The 21,399-nt window shown below is 40.2% G+C and overlaps 1 protein-coding gene across 4 annotated transcripts in view; it reads left to right on the plus strand.

Annotated features, from left to right (window-relative positions):
- The window catches only part of LOC143775608 (neuronal acetylcholine receptor subunit alpha-5), a 63,584-nt gene extending 42,508 nt beyond the window's left edge, over positions 1–21,076 (plus strand). For 2 of the 4 annotated variants that reach the window (XM_077263950.1, XM_077263948.1), the window contains 5 exons: positions 3,017–3,174; positions 6,353–6,397; positions 9,307–9,416; positions 14,574–15,405; positions 20,767–21,076. In XM_077263950.1, coding sequence (XP_077120065.1) covers positions 6,371–6,397; positions 9,307–9,416; positions 14,574–15,405; positions 20,767–20,940 — 1,143 coding nt within the window. In that variant the 5' untranslated portion in view covers positions 3,017–3,174; positions 6,353–6,370 and the 3' untranslated portion in view covers positions 20,941–21,076. The remainder of the gene's footprint in view (positions 1–3,016; positions 3,175–6,352; positions 6,398–9,306; positions 9,417–14,573; positions 15,406–20,766) is intronic. The other 2 variants (XM_077263949.1, XM_077263951.1) reach the window with 2 other exon arrangements.
- Positions 21,077–21,399: the final 323 nt, after the last annotated feature.

The raw sequence follows: 21,399 nt of genomic DNA on the forward strand, positions 1-21,399 counted from the left end.
ACATGGCTATATTGACAGAAAATTTAAAAAGTTATGGCTCTGGGATCGAGGGGAGCAAAAAAAAAAACGCAGAACCGAAAAAAAAGCTCAAGTGGTTAAAATATAATTACCGTAGTTATTATGCAACCCATCATTCCAAATGTAAATTGATAATTCACTACTGTGCTCCCCATTAACTATAATTAGCCATTTTCCTCTTTCTCCCAATTCATTATCAGTCCCTCCCCTGAATCCCCCCTACCACTGTAGTATTGTTGGCAGTGTAACTTCAGGAAAGCTCCCTGTCTGGAGATATGCGCTGCTGATGGTGGCGCACAAATCATTATAATGAGGTCAATCTGGCCATTGGCTCTTTTGGAGCCTTGGCCCCCTGGCGGAAGCCCAGATTGCCCTCATTATAATCCACCTATGACACTCACACACACCTCAGCTGCATACATCCTGCCCCAACCGCACATAGGCTTACACAACTATTCTGCACACATACACACACTTATTCAGCATTGCCACACACATCTCTGCTGCATACACACACAGACACACACACACACATACTGTATACACGTACACAGAACAGAGACATCATGGAATGTCCTACAGCTATTAGTTCAGGTAACTGATCAATGTTAGGTGTAGAGAGAGAGCCTTATGCAGTTCTCTCCCTACACAAGTCTTTTTGTTCCTGCCGGGCACAAATCAGGCCACACACTAACATTCTGGACACTCTGAAAAGAAATACATCACAGCTCCATTCACTTTGTACGAGTGTCTAGGAATGAGGCCACCATTTTTTTCAAGCTGTAAGAGACACCCGATTTCTTACTGACATGCACCAGATTTTTGGCAAATGATACTGTTTTAAAGTATACCACCCGAGAGCTGGTATAAAATTGGAAATTGAGTTTAATGTAGGTCAAGGATTCACCAAATCTACCATCTATGTTAGAGTGAATGTTAGACTTTAGAGATGGGTGAATCTTTGTGAATGTACCCCAAATTTGATTCACAGTGCATCAATTTGATGCAAATCACAAGTATTCCAATTGCCTTCAAAAAGTCGTGTGCAACACTTAGAAGTCTGCTCTCCATAACAAAAGAAAAATGAATGCGGCACTCACCCAGAACAATGCTGTGAAACGTGAATTTATTGAAGACAAATGTTTAAGTGTCCTCTCCTCACTCCAATACCGCACCCTCCTCATGCACCTGCAGTCCTTATGGATTTTAACATTTGTCTTCAATAAATTCACGTTTCACAGCATTGTTCTGGGTGAGTGCCGCATTCATTTTTCTTTTGTTATGGATTGCACTATTGTTATTTCATGCTGAGCACCATATGCCCACACCTGTAGGGACACCTTTTTCATCAGCGGTCCATTATTCAGTCCTATGGCAATAGATTTCGTATGGTTCTAGTGCCGTCTTTTTTGCTCTTTCTATTTTTTGCACTTAGAAGTCTGCTATGACTGCATCCAATCCCTTTCAAGCTCTTTAACCCAAGATTTATCTTTGTATGGTAAAAGTGACGTCAACATATTGGCTATGGGTAAACAGAAGGTAACCACTCTCCATTGCTGTGCTGTCACAATCTATAATGTTTTATTCACTGTGTTTTATATAACCTTCTCTATGGCTAAGCTGTGAGTTATAATGTCCTTTCACTAAATAGATTCACATAAAAATGGATACTGTAATACTGTATTCTCTGCCTTTGCTTTTATACAGGCTGTGGTAGTCCCTCCTGATTGGCTGTGCAGTACCATGTCAAGTAATAACTACAAGGCATTAAGCAGAAGCCCTCACCAAAGTGTATGTCAGCCTTCTCTGGCTGATGCAATCCTCTGCAATGTGTAAAATAGAAGCAACCATTTTTGGCGATTTGTATGAATCAAATTGCAAATTGTTCCGTTTTGCCGGGTTTAGCAAATGCCTAAAATTTGCATTGGATTGATTATCTCATCTCTGTTAGACAGAAATAGTAAAAATGTCCCTCTGTCTTCTTTGACTAATCAGAAAACCCCTGAGGAAGGGTTTCTTTAAGGAGCAGTTTATAGAAGTCATCTGCGACCTTCCATATTTTGATATCTCTTTTGGTGATTTTGTAGAATTAGCCTACTCATTTTAGCACATATAATGCTGTCATGCAGTGTCAGTGCTTTCACTTGAAGTAAGGGTCCTTTCAGATCTCTGTGAACATTAGTCCGATCTTGAAACGCAATGCACGGTCTGAGCGTATGTCTCCCGACTGAGCGTGACAACCTCATTGAAATATTTGAAGCGGTAACGCTCAGGTTGAGAAACGGGCAGTCAGTCCATGCATTGCCATCAGAGATTGGACCAGCATTCACAGACATCTGAAAGAGCCCTAAGGAGCATCAACCGTGGAAAAGTAAAAGTGTATAGGACAACCTCTCATTATTCTGCTTATAACTTCAGAACCATCCAAAGTAATAACCTTGAGAAAATCCTGGATTTTCAGACTGAGTGCCCAGAACAAAAGATATCAATGATGCCCCTGAATTTTTCAAAACACCATATTTCGCAGCAGACTGACTTCACTATAAACTCCCAGCGTATTACACAATTAGGCCATGTTTCCACATTCAGTATTTGGTCAGTATTTTACCTCAGTATGTGTAAGCCAAAACCAAGAGTGGAACAATCAGAGGAGAAGTATAATAGAAACACGTCACCACTTCTGTATTTATCACCCACTCCTGATTTTGGCTTACAAATACTGATGTAAAATACTGACCAAATACTGAACGTGTGAATGTGGCCTTACAGCTATTACTGCACGCATGCCCATGAAGAAGTGTACATCATACAATCCTTCTAGAATACCTGCAGATAGTCAGCCATCAGATTGTGCCAGTCAGAGAGCCATCCATAACATTGTACCAGCTGTATAGCTGAGTATAGGCAAACAAAATTCAGCAGCCATAGCAGTACAACAATTCAACACTTATCTCTCAATCATATATTATTTTCTTTCTTTTTTCCCCTCTTTTTGTAGGAATTTCCGAACCATCGTTCATAGCAAAAAGTGAAGACAGATTATTCAAATATTTATTTCAACAACAAGATTACCAGAAGTGGGTCCGTCCTGTTGAGCACTTAAATGACACTGTGAAAGTAAAGTTTGGCCTTGCAATTACACAGCTCGTGGATGTAGTATGTATAGTAATATTCTTTCTACTATTGCGGTTTATAAAATTACATGTCAGATAGCTCTTCTCCTCTTTTTTTGCATTTTAATCAAAAACAATTATGGCCCTGAAATATTTGATCATCTGGATATGAAAGAGAGGAGTATATAAAAATAAAGCAGACACCTTCACTGACTTTGTATTAAAGATCTTACATGTAACTTGGTTTAAATAATTTAACACAGGAGTATTTTACACTTCAAAGCCACACGTGCCTCATTAATAATTTATCCATTGCTTCCATTTACTTTGATGCTGTGTATTATCGTTGTTAAAATGACCTTTTACTTTGTGAATTTATATCATTACTGCATTCATTAGTCTAAAAAAAAAAGTCAACACTTTTGTCTGTACCTAAATATATATCCAAATGTATTTATTTCCACGCACGCAAACATTTCATCTACTATATAATTGTCTAAGGGTCACTTCCGTCTGTCTGTCCTTCTGTCTGTCATGGATATTTATTGGTCGCGGCCTCTGTCTGTCATAAAATCCAAGTCGCTGATTGGTCTCGCCAGCTGCCTGTCATGGCTGCCGTGACCAATCAGCGACGGCCATAGTCCGATTAGTCCCTCCCTACTCCCCTGCAGTCAGTGCCCGGCGCCCGCTCCATACTCTCCGCAGTCACCGCTCACACAGGGTTAATGCCAGCAGTAATGGACCGCGTTATGCCGCGGGTAACTCACTCCGTTACCGCCGCTATTAACCCTGTGTGACAAAGTTTTTGCTATTGATGCTGCCTATGCAGCATCAATAGTAAAAACATCTAATGTTAAAAATAATAAAAAAATAAAAAATCATTTTATACTCACCTTCCGCGACGCTCCGGTGACCGCTCCATGCAAGCGGCAGGTTCCGGTGGCAAGGATGGTCTGCGAGAAGGACCTGTCATGATGTCACGGTCATGTGGCCATGACATCATCACAAGTCCTATGCGCCTGCGCGAGAAGGACCTGCCGTGATGTCACAGTCATGTGACCGCGACGTCATCATAGGTCCTGCACGAGAAGGAGGTGACAGGACTACAAGGGGCCCTCCGGAAGGTGAGTATATGTTTATTTTTTATTTTTTAACCTGTGACATACGTGGCTGGGCAATATACTACGTAGCTGGGCAATATACTACGTAGCTGGGCAATATACTACGTGACTGGCTAATATACTACGTGGCTGGGCAATATAAAATGTGGCTCTGTGCTGTATACTACATCACCGTGCAATATACTACGTGGCTCTGTGCTGTATATTACGTCGCTGTGCAATATACTATGTGGTTGGGCAATATACTACGTGGCTGGGCAATATACTACGTGGCTCTGTGCTGTATGCTACATCGCTGTGCAATATACTATGTGGTTGGGCAATATACTACGTGGTTGGGCAATATACTACGTAGCTGGGCAATATACTACATGACTGGCCAATATACTACGTGGCTGGGCAATATAAAACGTGGCTCTGTGCTGTATACTATGTCGCTGTGCAATATACTATGTGGCTCTGTGCTGTATACTACGTCACTGGGCAATATACTACATTACTGGGCAATATACTACGTGGCTGGGCAATATACTATGCCACTGGGCAATATACTACGTAACTGGGCAATATACTACGTGGCTGGGCATTATACTACGTGGCTGGGCAATATACTATGTGGGCTGGGCAATATACTACGTGGGCTGGGCAATATACTATGTGGGCTGTGCAATATACTACGTGGACATGTATATTCTAGAATACCCGATATGTTAGAATCGGGCCACCATCTAGTCAGCTATATAATTGCCTAAGGGTCTGTTTGTCTGTAACCGAAATCCCGCATCGCTGATTGGTCGTGCCCAGCCGGCCTCGACCAATCAGCGTTCATAAATAAACTACATACATCTACAAGAGCAAGAATAACATGAAGGACAGTCTGTGAGGGAGAGAATAACATGGAGGACATTCTGTGAGGGAAAGAATAACATGGAGAACAGTCTGTGAGGGAGAGAATAACATGGAGAACAGTCTGTGAGAGAGAGAATAACATGGAGGACAGTCTGTGAGGGAGAGAATAACATGGAGGACAGTCTGTGAGGGAGAGAATAACATGGAGAACAGTCTGTGAGAGAGAGAATAACATGGAGGACAGTCTGTGAGGGAGAGAATAACATGGAGGACAGTCTGTGAGGGAGAGAATAACATGGAGAACAGTCTGTGAGGGAGAAAATAACATGGAGGACAGTGTGTGTTTGAGAGAATAACATGGAGGACAGTCTGTGAGGGAGAGAATAACATGGAGGACAGTCTGTGAGGGAGAGAATAACATGGAGGTCAGTCTGTGAGGGCGAGAATAACATGAAGGACAGTCTGTGAGGGAGAGAATAACATGGAGGACAGTCTGTGAGGGAGAGAATAACATGGAGGACAGTCTGTAAGGGAGAGAATAACATAGAGGTCAGTCTGTGAGGGTGAGAATAACATGAAGGACAGTCTGTGAGGGAGAGAATAACATGGAGGACAGTGTGTGAGGGAGAGAATAACATGGAAGACAGTCTGTGAGGGAGAGAATAACATGGAGGACAGTCTGTGAGGGAGAAAATAACAGGGAGGACAGTCTGTGAGGGAGAGAATAACATGGAGGACAGTCTGTGAGGGCGAGAATAACATGGAGGTAAGTCTGTGAGGGCGAGAATAACATGAAGGACAGTCTGTGAGGGAGAGAATAACGTGGAGGAAAGTCTGTGAGGAGAGAATAACATGGAGGACTGTCTGTGAGGGAGAGAATAACATGGAGAAAAGTCTGTGAGGGAGAGAATAACATGGAGGACAGTCTGTGAGGGAGAGAATAACATGGATGACAGTCTGTGAGGGAGAGAATAACATGGAGAACAGTCTGTGAGGGAGAGAATACCATGGAGGACAGTCTGTGAGGGAGAGAATAACATGGAGGACAGTCTGTGAAGGAGAGAATATATTTTACCCGAAAATCCTGTGTATTCATTGCATTATTCTTAAATCTTCATAAATAAACTACCTACATATTCTAGAATACCCGATGCATTAGAATCAGGCCACCATCTAGTATGTTAATAAAACAGTATTGATAGTAAAATTTTAATTTCAAATAATTAATACAATGTTTCTTTTCCTTTACAGGATGAGAAAAATCAACTGATGACAACTAATGTTTGGCTAAAACAAGTATGTATTAATCTTGGCAATGAAATGTGAAGTAACTGGTTACATTTTATTGTGGGGAGTGAGGCCAAGTGAGCACGGTATGTGCACTACAGACATATTTGAAGCCTTATCCAAAAAAAATCTAGATCTGCTTATATTTATTAGGTTATGTTCACATATTGCGTTTGTGCAGTGTCTTTTTTTTCTGCAGGCAAAACCTGCTCGAAGCTGCTACAAGTTGAGTTTTTATTGTCTCTTGTGCATGCTGATAAATTTTAGTGCCCTCCCCAAAAATCATGATGCAACTTCCTTAAGGTTTTTGTTCCTGATGCCTGTATTTTTTTGCTGCATTTCAGTTTTTTTTGCACTTACCCTATGGGTGAAAAAACGCTGAAAGAAGTGACAGTTTAAAAAATGCAGCAGTTTTTCAAATCAGTGAGGAAAAGAAAAAAATGTGTGTGCATGAGATTTCTGAAATCTCATAGGCTTTGCTGGTAGTGTCAAACACAGCTCAAAGTTTGCATAAAAAAGCAGCAAAAATGCAATTTGTGGCCATAGCCTTAAAGACCTCATTCACAAGTGTGAGATTTACATTTTTAAAATTTAACCTTTGTAGTCTCTGTAGCTAATTCATTAAGACTGACGTGGTGCACGCTCGCACTATGCCAGTCTTCATGGAGTTCAAGACACCAAAACCATTAAGAGGTGCACACCATGTAAGAGAGGCATCTTATAAGTGGTGGGCGCCTACATGCACAGCAACCAGAATTGGACTCCTGTTAGGACTGAAGTATCATTTCTGGTGTACAAAACGCCATCACTCTTAATGAATTGGACAGGAAAGTGTGGACATGCCACATCCTGCCCAGCTCCTCCATAGCTCCTCCTATTTCAGACAAGTCCAAATTTGATGGGATTTGTGGATCAAACTCGTCCATTCAAGTAAATTGGTCCACAAAAAAATTGGACAGCACACAAGTTGTATCTCATATGTTGTCCATTTTTCACTGGCTGGTTACTAGGAGAGCTTTTGGAAACCTTTATCAGGTTTTTACTCATAAGAGATGAATGGTTGATACTCAGATGGTAGGAATGGACGCAAGGTCAAAAAATGATTGAAAAACTGATCTAGCACACTGACTAGAATCAGCCCATTTATTTTGGGGATGAGAAAGAGAACTGATGTGTTGATAGGATGAGAGGACATTTTTACAACAGTCAATGTACGTTTACATCACAAACAATTGTGTGTAGCTGAGCTAGTTGTTTCCCAGAAGTCCAATATGCCATATGTAAAATCACTTTACTCTGAAAGTAGAGCAAAGAAAAATATAGGAACGTGTCACGTTGTAGAGCACGGGGGATCTCTTAGGGCAGGTTTGGACAGTTTTAAATGAATACAGTATACTCTGTCAAAACAGATGGGTCAAAAATGTGTCAGTATTCTAGAGATGTGATAAAACGAATGAGTAGAAGCTTCCATAGACTGCATAAAATGAATCCGGCAGTCAAAGGCAATATTTATTTGTATCATCCAAAGTATTGGAATATAGTGTGCAAGATGACGCTTCTGTCCCTAAGAACTTTTATAAAACATGCACAAATGTTTGGATGAAGCAGTATGAGCTATGTAATGACAATAAGCCGGGCAATCGGGCTAAAGCAACAGCTGTCGCAAAAGGTGCATATATTATAATAATAATAATAATATCTACCAGTGAAAGCTATACTGCGATTTACAGGATGAATCCCTATCCAAGCATCTGCATGTCCAACGGGTACCACAGTCCTCAAATATATCAGCTTCCATAGACTACCTGCCTCTTTGTTTCGACAGCACCTGTACACATAATTGCTTCACTAATGTTGTTACGGAAAGCTGTATTTTATTTAATTTTTTTAGTTTTTATAGCAATCAGGCAGTTTAACAAACAATGTAAGTTATTTTTGTTCTACACTTTCATTCATTTTTAAAGGGAATCTTTCAGTAGGATTGACCCTCCTAGGCTGCCTATACGGGCACTCAGCTCATAGGAAGCTGAATAAAATGACATCTTGATATCTGCGATCTAAAATTCATGTTTTTCTTATCTGTAAATGACATCTTCCAAGCTATAGAGAGGATGCTGCCTGGAAGATCACTCTGCCTCCAGAGCTTATTATAAATAAAAGGGGAAGTTACTAGATTTATAAAAGTAACTAAAACAGAACAGGGGAAATTAAATTTGTCTTCTTGCAAACACATTTCTCTCTGAGCTCTGCTGTATTGTAACAATATTGCCTGTGCGATGGAAGCTGAAGTTGAGAGGAACCTGCAGATGTGTCAGTTATAATCACACACAGCTCTGCACTGTCTGCAGTAAGATCAGGAGAGCAGAAAACGGCCATTATACATCACACTGGTAACACTGGTATCCATCACACAACATACTGGTAACTCCCCCTTCATGTCAAATAATCTCTGGGGACAGAGTTATCTTCCAGAGTCCTCCCCAGAGCCTGGAAGAGGTCATTTATATAAAGTGATAAAATATGATTCATCCACAACTCGTCTGATATGAGACATAGAGATATCACTCTAATCAGCAGATTACAACCTGTATGGCCATATTAATAGTTTAGATAGATTATTGGAAAGAAAATCTCTTTGGTTTTTGCTTTTTTGTTTGGATTTTTGTTTGCTTGGTTTTTTTTTTGTACAAAAAAAAGTTGCATTCCCTGGAATTACTGCAGCTTTGTATGAGTGGTATTTTAAAAAACCTTCAGAGCTACATGTAGCAATAGTAGCAATAGTGGTAAATGATTACAGCAGCCCTAAAAAAAAAAGCTATTCATAGCATGTAAAGGAGGGACAGAGAACCAGAAATTATGAAATATCACAATAAAATCATGAAAGTGATGCCTATATTTATACTTTCTTTTCTCTTCAGGAGTGGGTAGATGTTAAACTAACATGGGCTCCAAGTGAGTTTGCTGGAATAACTTCAATACGTGTGCCATCAGATTCTATCTGGATTCCCGATATTGTTCTTTATGATAAGTAAGTGCATAAAACACAGTGTAAAATATAGTACTAAACAAAGAGAAAGACAAATGCAGCTCTTCAGTTTTGTTGATAGCATTACCTTATCACAGGTAGGATATTAGCTGCTATAAATAATAAAACAAATACAAATGTTAAATACAATATCCACTTATTTGCCCAATTCATCATTACATTCATCTTAAATTGCTAGACTTTTTGATTTGTTACAGGAAAGATAATAAGATTTGAGAGTCCTCAGTGGTTGATACCTATTAATGGCTAACTGAAAAGATGGTAACAAATTGCGAGCTTTCGAGGCTACTCAGGTCTCTTCATCAGGCATAGACTAATACAAATTCTGAAGAGTCACATATTTATGTACAACAGGGCACAGAAATAATGCAATAGATAAGACAAGTTACAACAATCATTATGGGAGAGAGATAAACAGTTGTGGCTGTAAATTTTGGAACAGTTCAGAGATAAGTAGTGTGAAAGTTTTATTGTCCTGTGATTGGGTTCTGGTCCATGATTATGATGATCCCAAATGGTCTGAAGAGCACATTCCTTAGTTGATGTCGAAAGACAAATCTATTCGACACATTCATTCCTCCTCTGGGCTTGTCAAAGGTTGTCATAAGTTTATACTCCCAATTACCTTTTAATACAAGTAATTTCATGTCCATGGTGCGGCGATCAGGGATATGAAAATGTTTGACCACAGGTAGATCTATTATTTTTTCTTTTATTGTGTGGCGATGAGAATTCATCCTTGTTCTAAGCTTTTGCCCTGTCTCCCCTACATACAGACCCCCAGTTGGACACTTGGTACATTTAGTTAAATACCCAACATTAGATATGATGCAGTGGAAAGTACCTGAGGTCTTGTAGTCCTAATGTGAGTTGGGGATCTTTATCTTGTCCATGGTTATTATAAATGAACAGGTTTTACATTTTTTCTGGTTGCAGGGAAAAGTTCCTGATGCTGTTGGAGAGAACAGGGAGCTTCTGACAATGATGCTTCTTAGATTTGGAGGCTGCCTAAAACACAGTAATAATTTCGATTTGTAACAAATGACTTGCACCTTTTTTCAAGCTGTGTTTTGTGGTTTAGTTAATTTTCAGATTTTTATATAATTGTGGCTTTTCAAGGTGTTTTAAAGAGATTTAAGAAATGGACTGGAGTACCTTTCTGTTGAAGTTTTGACATTTTTGTGGAATAAATTATGAGGAATTTGTTGGCTACACCCTTCCATGCTCTCTCCGGGCTTTCTCAGTTCACATTTCAAAAAGTTGGTGGAGTGGGCTGGAACTGACGTAATAACCTCTGAAGTCAAAACAATTTTGTGCAACTACAACTTGCGCCAAAGTTTTGTGACATTTGAAACAGTTTGATGAATTGACCATGTTCCTATGTGATCACTAAAGCTTCTAGCAGTGGGACATTCTATCAGTCTGCAAAATATTTTTTGCAAGATGCACGGTAGCCGAAAGATGCAGCAAATTAATTAGGAAGCATCCACCTCTTAATGAATTTGACACATATTACTCTAGCTAACTCTGGATGAAGAATGATAAATCAATGTACTGAATATCAGATGCAATATATCCACCAGAAGAAGAGAATTATTCTTTGTAGCCTCTCACTGTTGTGACTAATTGATTGAGTCCCAGGCAAAAGTCTATATTTCTTAACGCAGAATTCCCCAATGGGATAATTAAAATAGATTTTCTGCCAGACAGCCGCTTTAAGAACACTTCTTACAAACCCAAATGAAATGAAAAAAAAAATAACAAAAAATTATAAGGTAAATAACTGGTGAAAAATATAAAGGATTAAAATATAACTTTTACTGGATATAGTTAAAATATTTCACAAAGATAAAGTGCAATACTGGAACAGACAAACAAACAAAGCGTCTTGGAGACACTGATGGGTATGAAATTATCTCTCACGATCCGAGCAGTGTTATCATGAACGATCTTAGTGCCATGGTGAATGAAGGGTTTGAACTGGGGGTGATAGATAAAAATGAAAAGGACTTTTTAACCCCGCTACATCCTGTAATGGCCACGTTTTACTGTTTGCCGAAAGTCCACAAGGGGATTAATCCCCTGAAGGGGAGACCCATAGTGGCTGGCATTAACGGTATAACACAGAATCTGGGCTTATATATTGACAAGGTATTGAGACCGTTTGTTCTATCGCTAAATTCATATGTGCGGGACATGACAGATTTCCTCGGGAGATTGGACGGCATTTTTCTGGAAACAGACATGATTCTCTGCAGTATTGATGTGGAAGCATTATATTCATCCATCCCCCATGATGTTGGTTTAAGGGCTGTAGCTGATTATTTACAGACTAGAGGTCGACAGTACAACAGACATAACGAGTTTGTACTAAAAGCTCTTAAATTCTGTCTTACGAATAATGTCTTTCTATTTGACGAGAAGTACTTCCACCAGCTCAGGGGCACCGCGATGGGTAGCCCTTGTGCACCAACGTCAGCAAATCTGCTCCTGGGCTGGTGGGAGGAAAAGATTGTCTTTAGTGACATGTTGAGTGACCTGGAGGACAAGGTGGTGCTATGGCTAAGATACTTGGATGACATTTTTGTTGTGTGGAGGGTTGTCGAATCCGAATTTCGTGGGTTTGTTGATAGTCTTAATGTCAACAGCCTGGGTCTACATTTTACATGTGAGAGTAACAGAAATAGCCTGGCCTTCCTTGATGTCTTGGTCCAAAAAGGCGAGAATGGAGAGATTATGACAAAACATTATCTCAAACCAACTGCAACAAATGCTCTCCTACGATGGGAAAGTAGTCACCCTGGACCTCTCAAGCGAGGCATACCCAAAGGTCAATATTTAAGATTATGCCGCAATTGCTCCGATATCAACAGTTTTAAGGAGCAAGCGGATGACCTGAGGGAAAGGTTTTGTGAAAGGGGTTACCTGGACCATGTATTAAATGAGGCATATAAATCATCACTGGAGAAGGAACGTATTGATCTCCTAAGACAACAACCCCCAAAATTGGAAGAAGGCACCACACGCTTCATAACACGGTTTTCAAATGGAGCTAATGAGATCCGAAAAATCTTACAGAAGCATTGGCAAATTCTGTGTATGGACCCAGACATCAAGGATACTATTAATATCACTCCCCAAATTACATTCCGTAAAGGAAAATCCATAAAAGATAGACTTGTCCATACTCACTACCAAAGTCCGAAGGGTCACTCCTGGCTTGGTGTGCAGCCAGCAGGGTGCTATAAATGTGGGAAGTGTAAAGCGTGTGCCTCGATACAGACAAGTAAGACCTTTGTCAGTAATAACACAGGCAGGACGTATCAGATTAGACACTTCATCAATTGTCAAACCAAGGGAATAGTGTACAAAGCTACATGCAAGTGTGGCTTAGAATATGTAGGAAAAACAAAGAGGAATTTTTGCAGAAGAATCAGAGAGCATATACGTGACATAAAAAATAAAAAAGACACAGCCATAGCCAACCATATCAATAGACAACATGAGGGAAATGAGAATAAGATCAAGTTTGTTGGTATTGATAGAATTAGACCTCCTATAAGAGGAGGCAATTGGGATCAAACCATACTGCAGAGAGAATGCAAATGGATTGTTTGGTTATGCACAGTCCATCCGTATGTTCTAAATGACCAGCTTTCTTTTGCTTCCTTCCTCTGACGTAGGGAGAGCTAGGGTGGCTAGTTAGGGGCAGCCGCCGACGAGTGGGGGCGCCACTGCGTAGGGTCTAGGGTGCCAACCTCCGCGTTAGGTAGGTGAAAGTAAGAATAGGGCACCCTAGATCTGTAATAGGCTTTCCTTTCTGGTTCTTATTCATATCTTTCTCTATAATTTCCTACCGCCAATCTCCTGAGGATCTTTACATCGATGTTCGTTATATATTTTTAATAGAACACATGATCATTAATTTCTCTTTATGATTTTTTGCATTTGTGGGGTGTGGCTTAGCTGCATTGTATGCATATCCGTCTTAATTGGTCTCTGATGTTCCGACAATTAAGGTGTCTTACAAATAATATGGTAAACCTGTACAGAAAATAGTGGTACATAACGGGTATTATGGATGTGTTGGCTCATGGTGAAAGAGCAATAAAGCCATATACCGTGTATACAGAGAGACGTACAGCACGACACATCAGGATCCTGGGTATCTGATGGTGTATGTAACAGTCTCCTTACATTTACCTATTTGGTAGCGCAGGCGGAGGAGAGATACCTGCGCTCCAAATGTAGAGGGGTATACATTGGGCGCAGGCGCAGTAAAATTCTCTACGCTCATAGTAAGCAGGACTTTCAGCGACCTGAAGCGTTGGTCAGCTGATCTGTCCGTATGATCTCACTTCCGGTCACATGACCGGCAGAGCGCGTCACTCTGACCGGATGTGTGCATACAGGGCACAATTGTAAAAAGGACAAACTTACTGCGCACATGTACGGCAGCGTCGGATGGACGCTAGGTGTGTGATGACCCCCAACGCTATCCCTTGATGAGAAACTATCGAAACGCGTCGGGAAAGGAGGGGAAGAGGTCCACGGCCGTGAGCAGAGCTGAAAGGATTTGATACAGACAGCTCCGGGTGAGACCGTTCTATGCTATTATTCCTGCCATGTTATTGGATACGGATCTACACTATGCAGTAGAATCAGTGTGCGGGCTGGTTGCCGCTAGACTGTAGAATATAGTATCCATTGCACTATCCCAAAGTCCCCATAACAGGGTCTTTTTTGAGTATCTCTGGGGTTAATAACTCTACAGAGGTTTTTGGGAGTGCATACTAGTGCCGATAAGTACACTGTACTAGCTGGGTTGTTGTTCTTTGTGGGAACTTGAGTAGCCTCAGCAATATTTGTTGTACTTTGGTGGTTAGTAGGCTATTACCTAGAGGTGTTAACTAAGCACTTTATCTAGAGCGCCACCAACGCTTTGTTTGTTTGTCTGTTCCAGTATTGCACTTTATCTTTGCGAAATATTTTAACTATATCCAGTAAAAGTTATATTTTAATCCTTTATATTATTTACCTAATCTTTTTGGGGATTATACCACAGCTGATTCTAAATAACTGGTGAAAACTGATAAATGTGCATAAAAATAAAATGTTGATTCTTGTCTTCTCTTTCAGCGCTGATGGCCGTTTTGAAGGCTCTGTGACAAAAGCTGTAGTGAGATATGATGGCACAATCAGCTGGACCCCACCTGCAAATTATAAAAGTTCCTGTACAATTGATGTAACGTTTTTCCCATTTGACCTTCAAAACTGTTCCATGAAGTTTGGTTCTTGGACTTATGATGGATCACAAGTCGATATCATCATTGAAGACTTTCATGTAGACAAGAGAGACTTCTTTGATAATGGAGAATGGGAAATAGTTACTGCTACAGGAAACAAGGGGAACCGAACAGACGGCTGCTGTTGGTACCCCTTCATCACCTACTCTTTTATTATCAAACGTTTGCCTCTATTTTATACTCTTTTCCTCATAATTCCTTGTATTGGACTTTCCTTTTTAACAATTCTTGTTTTTTATCTTCCTTCCAATGAAGGAGAAAAGATCTCTCTTTGCACATCTGTGCTTGTGTCTCTGACTGTTTTTCTTTTGGTGATTGAAGAAATAATTCCATCATCCTCCAAAGTTATCCCACTAATTGGAGAATACTTAGTGTTTACCATGATATTTGTGACTTTATCAATTGTTATAACAGTTTTTGCTATAAATATTCACAATCGCTCTTCTTCAACACATAATGCAATGGCCCCATGGGTCCGAAAGATCTTTCTTCACAAACTTCCTAAACTGCTATGCATGAGGAGCCATGTCGACAGGTACTTTACACGAAATGAAGACACTGGTATAGTGAATGGACCAGGCAAGTCTAGGAACACACTGGAAGCGGCTTTGGATTCTATCCGTTATATAACACGGCACGTAGTAAAGGAGCATGAAGTGCGTGAGGTTTGTATACTTTCCATAAAATTATATGAAATTATACATCTTACCTTACACTTTGTCACTAGATTACAAGTAGTTTGAAGACTATAAATGACAAATAGTTGAAGGCGATGTTTCATGAAGACAACCCTCTTTTTAACCAGATACACTTTTATTCATTTATAAGAGCAATATAATAAATGAAAACGAATAAATTCACCAACAATTCTCATCTGCTTTTTTCCACTGTTTTTTGAAGATTTAGTTTCTGCACAATGTACAGTACATGTGCCCTCTGTAGACTTGCTATATTCAAAGAAAGGAAAATAGCTGACACACTAAATCCTACCTTTTTATTTAACATAAAAGGTAAATATTTCTTACATTTTAATAAAATCATCCATTATAACAGATTCTATTTAATTTATAAAACTGAGATCCTCTCTAATATGTCATATAGTCTAGATATGCACCACCAATGTGTGAACAGTGTGATTATGAAACAACGGCCCTTCCTTCCTCATATACAGTGCCTTGCAAAAGTATTCGGCCCCCTGGTACTTTTCAATCTTTTCCCACATATTATGCTTCAAACATAAAGACACCAAATGTAAATTTTTGGTGAAGAATCAACAACAAGTGGAACACAATTGTGAAGTTGAATGAAATTTATTGGTTATTTTAAATTTTTGTGGAAATTCAAAAACTGAAAAGTGGGGTGTGCAATATTATTCGGCCCCTTTAACTTAATACTTTGTTGCTCCACCTTTTGCTGCGATTACATCTACAAGTCACTTGGGGTATGTCTCTATCAGTTTTGTACATCGAGAGACTGAAATTCTTGCCCATTCTTCCTTGGCAAACAGCTCGAGCTCAGTGAGGTTTCATGGAGATCGTTTGTGAACAGTAGTTTTCAGCTCAATCCAATCGAGAATCTGTGGAAAGAGGTCTGGAATTTGACTTGGCCATTCTAACACCTGGATATGTTTATTTTTGAACCATTCCATTGTAGATTTTGCTTAATGTTTGGGATCATTGTCTTGTTGGAAGACAAATCTCCGTCCCAGTCTCAGGTCTTTTGCAGACTCCAACAGGGTTTCTTCAAGAATGGTCCTGTATTTGGCTCCATCCAACTTCCCATCAATTTTAACCATCTTCCCTGTCCCTGCTGAAGAAATTCAGGCCCAAACCATGATGCTGCCACCACCATGTTTGACAGTAAGGATGGTGAGTTCAGGGTGATGAGCTGTGCTGCCTTTGCACCAAACATATCGTTTGGCATTGTTGCCAAAAAGTTCGATTTTGGTTTCATCTGACCAGAGCACCTTCTTCCACATGTTTGGTGTGTCTCCCAGGTGTCTTGTTGCAAACTTTAAACAACACTTTTTATGGATATCATTGAGAAATGGCTTTCTTCTTGCCACTCTTCCATAAAGGCCAGATTTGTACAGTGTACGACTGATTGTTGTCCTATGGACAGACTGTCCCACCTCAGCTGTAGATCTCTGCAGTTCATCCAGAGTGATCATAGGCCTCTTGGCTGCATCTCTGATCAGTCTTCTCCTTGTTTGAGATGAAAGTTTAGAGGGACGGCCGGGTCTTGGTAGATGTGCAGTGGTGTGATACTCCTTCCATTTCAATATGATCACTTGCACAGTGCTCCTTGGGATGTTTAAAGTTTTGGAAATCATTTTGCATCCAAATCCAGCTTTAAACTTCTCCACAACAGTATCACGGACCTGCCTGTTGTGTTCCTTGGTCTTCATGATGCTCTCTGTGCTTCAAACAGAACCCTGAGACTATCACAGAGCAGGTGCATTTATACGGAGACTTGATTACACACAGGTGGATTATATTTATCATCATTAGGCATTTAGGACAACATTAGATCATTCAGAGATCCACAATGAACTTCTGGAGTGAGTTTGCTGCACTGAAAGTAAAGGGGCTGAATAATATTGCACGCCCCACTTTTCAGTTTTTGATTTTCCCAAAATTTAAAATAACCAATACATTTCGTTCAACTTCACAATTGTGTTCCATTTGTTGTTGATTCTTCACCAAAAATTTACATTTGGTATCTTTATGTTTGAAGCATAATATGTGGGAAAAGGTTGAAAAGTTCCAGGGGGCCGAATACATTCGCAAGGCACTGTAAGTGTTCCCTTTGTCTCTTCTCCCTAGCAGCCGCCTGATCTCTCTGTGTTACTGGATCTCTACTTTACATTACTACGTCATACAATATTCTGCAGTGCATTTCTGTTAGACGTACTGACTTATCATATGAGGAGCGAGTAGACACAGAGCCGACCTCTCCTGCACTCATGTATGGCTTTAGAATGGCCTCTGCAGACTTTCCCTTGTTCTTTCTTAGCTGTAATCACTCATTGCCAAATAAATGCATAAAAGGTCAGTATGAATACTTACAGTTCAGGGTATTCATATGTATAGTACATTATTTTTTATGTTTACAAAGCAATCTTCCCTCAAGGCCATCTATGGACACAAATTTTCCCTTGTGGGGGGGAATAAACAAATATTAATTGAAAAATCTATAATAAAACATATAGACATTGGCCTTGAATGTTGTAGAACTTATGATACGTTCATCTTAGAGTTTATTGTGTTTTGTGAAAAAACAAAAATTATGCCTAAGCACTAACAGTCAGATAGTTGTTACTTACCTGCCTATTGTGCCTGACACCATTCTTCTGCATAGAGTGTTCAGAGATTAAGCTGCCTCTGCTGATGTCATGTTGTCAGAGAGGCGGCTTCTTTTCCACCCTGCTCTGTCAAGTGGTTGTGGCTTCTGACGTCATTCTGATTGACAGTCTGCTTCCCCAGTTAGACAGCGGAAATTCATCTGTCAATCAGAATGATGTTGAAGTCCCTCCCTGTCAACAGAGCAGAAAATAAGCTGCTGCTTTGTCCACGTGACGTCAGCAGAGGCAGCTGAATGGCGATGGGCACAACCGACAGGTAAGTGGCAACTACCTACCTGTTAGTAGTTAGGCACATTTTTTGTTTTTCACAAAGTCTCGGATATCCCATTAACCTCTCTGTTTGCCAACAGCTAGCGATGAGAGAACGTACTTGGATAAGGTGTTAACACCTTGCTTGCGTGCTAATCGAGTGTCTTTGGCGTGCTCGAAAAATATGTTTGCATCCCCACTGCTGCATGTGTCACGGCTGTTCAACAGACACAACACAGGCAGGGATAGACTGTTTGGCAATCCCAGCATGTGTCACGACTGTTGAACAGTTGCGAGACATGCAGGCGTGGGGACTTGATCATATTATTCGAGCATGCCGATAACACTCGGTTAGCGCATGAGCATGCTGCTATAACACCTTATCCATGCAAGTATGCTCATCACTATCTGCAACCTTATGACATACTACTATCGTCTGTTTTGCTTGGTCTTTCATATTTGCTAAGCTTTTGTCATTTTCTCTGAGACTGATAAGTTTCTCTTATTCTAATTTCCCCTTTTTATGTTTTCTGACAGAGGGAGTATTTAGAATTGGAACGACAGTTTCCCAATATGCTGAGGGCAGTTTAGGGCTTACTGAAGCTGGGTCTCTCCATAATCCCCATAGACATACTTTACATAACTTAAATGGGCTGTCTGGCTATATACAGGATACATTATCAATAAAAGATCATTGGGGTTTCTTCACCCAGCAATCCCATTGATCAACTGTTTTTTCCTCCGGTGGCAGCTGGATGGAAACACTTTTGAATGGAGTTGTTGTGCCCAGCTCTATTCAAAATATAGCGGCCACTGCAAGTTACTACCAGCTTCTGCAGCACTGCTGTTGTTCATTTGAATAGAAACTGTACTGCAGCAACTGCCACAAAAGGAGCTGCACTCAACAGCTTCATTTAAAGAGAACCTGTCAACAGATTTCACAAATATGAGATACGGCCACCACCTTTTAGTGCTGATATATAGCATTCTGTAATGCTGTCTATCTGCCGCCAACTTGACCTGAAAGACAAGTAAAACAGCTTTTATTTTACTCACCTGGGGGGCGGTCCTGTCTGATGGGTGTCGCTGGTCTTCATCCGGCGCCTCGTTTGTTCTTGCGATGCCATCCTATTTCTTGCTTTGTGTGGATGACACATCCCTTTGTCATCCACACAGTCTCTCTGGCATTGCGATCCTGCGCAGGCGTACTTCATTACCCTGTTGGGGGCAGAGCAAAGTACTGCAGTGAGCAGGCAGCCGGAAAGGTCAAAGAGACAGCGGCACATGTGCACTGCAGAACTTTACTCTGCCCTAGTCAGGGCAGAGAAGTATGCCTGTGCAGGAGCACGATGTTGGGGAACACTGTGTGGATGACGTATTGACGCGTTATCCACAGCAACAAGAAGAAGGATGGCATCACAAGAAGAAGTGAAACACCAAACCAACACCAGCAACACGCCTTGGACCCAACTGCCTTCCAGGTGAGTATACTAAAAGCTATTTTTCTTGTCTTTCAGGTCGGGTTGGGGGCAAATATACAGCATTATGGAATGCTATTTATCAGGTCTGAATGGTAGAGGCTGTATCTAATAATGGTCAAACCTGGTGACAGGCTCCCTTTAAAGTGTTTACATTCAGTGGCTACCAGAACAAAATCAGCTGATTGGTGGAAAAGGCAGGTGTTGGACCTACACTGAACTGCTATTGATGACGTACCCTGCACATACTGTAGGTCATCAAATACCCATGCCTGGACAACCCCTTTAACAAAGTGAGTATATTTATTTTATGTTTTGTCTTCTGTCTTAGATACTCTTTGTATCATTAGAGAAAATCGCCTTGCAACATGGCATGTAATACTGCATACTCATACTCCAGTTTATAGATTGTGGTAGGTTAATAATGTATATATGTTACTTATAGGGGTATTCCCATCTCCAAGATCCTATCACAGTATGCAGTAGGTGTAATAATAATAATATTAACAAATATCTCCAAATAGAAATGTAGTATAGCTCTTCTGACTAGCTATGTAGCTTATCCCATGTGCAGGGCATTGCAGCAGCTTAGATATCCATGGTTACGACCACTAACAACTATCTGTCACTATACGAGTGGTCGTAACCATGGACACCTAAGCTACTGCAGTGCCATACATGGTGTAAGCAGCATAGTGAATTAGAAGAACTATACTATGAAGTATTTGCTAATATTACTATACCTACTACAGGTTGGGATATGATATTGGAGATGGGAAACTTTTTAAGCTGTCAATGGTAGAGAACAGACTGGAAACATCACAATAAATTGATATACTCATATTTAAATCCAAACAGCATTTTACCCTTTTACATATTAGTAAATTGCATAATGTAGCTGCTTACCACATCAATAGCTTTTGTTAATTTTGCAGGTTGTTGAAGACTGGAAGTTTGTTGCTCAGGTTCTGGACCGGATGTTTTTATGGACATTTCTTCTAGTTTCAGTTATTGGGTCTATATTTCTATTTATCCCTGTTATACACAAGTGGGCAAATATTATCGTGCCTATACATATTGGCAATATGCATGGGGACAGGACTACATAGACTATTTTATTGCAAAAAATCTGAAAATATTGAATGCGTATGTCTTATTTGCTGCTGTATTGAATATTTTGAAAATGAATGCTTTGAAAGAAAATATTTTTATTTCGATAGCCTGAATAAAATTATTACAATTTTGCTGCAACTGTTTTGTAAATATCTGTTTCATTATAGGGGAACTTTCATACATTTAGATAATGCTTAACTCTGAGATGGTAGGAAAAAAGAAAAGTCAGTTGTAATATTTTTTGTCTAATAATTCCTCACTGCTTTCAAGGACTGTTTGTTGTCCTAGCATGTGAACTTTGATGGCCATCTGTCAGTGGGGGACAATCCCATCATAAGTGACTACTTCTTTACTAAAAGCTGCTCATTGTTATATAAATCTGTGATAGAGGATAATGTCACATTTGCATCAACCTGAAAAATCATGGCCTGGATTTGGTTACTGCTGGGCCCTTG

Source organism: Ranitomeya variabilis, chromosome 5 (assembly GCF_051348905.1).
Source record: "Ranitomeya variabilis isolate aRanVar5 chromosome 5, aRanVar5.hap1, whole genome shotgun sequence".
Lineage (NCBI taxonomy): Eukaryota > Metazoa > Chordata > Amphibia > Anura > Dendrobatidae > Ranitomeya > Ranitomeya variabilis.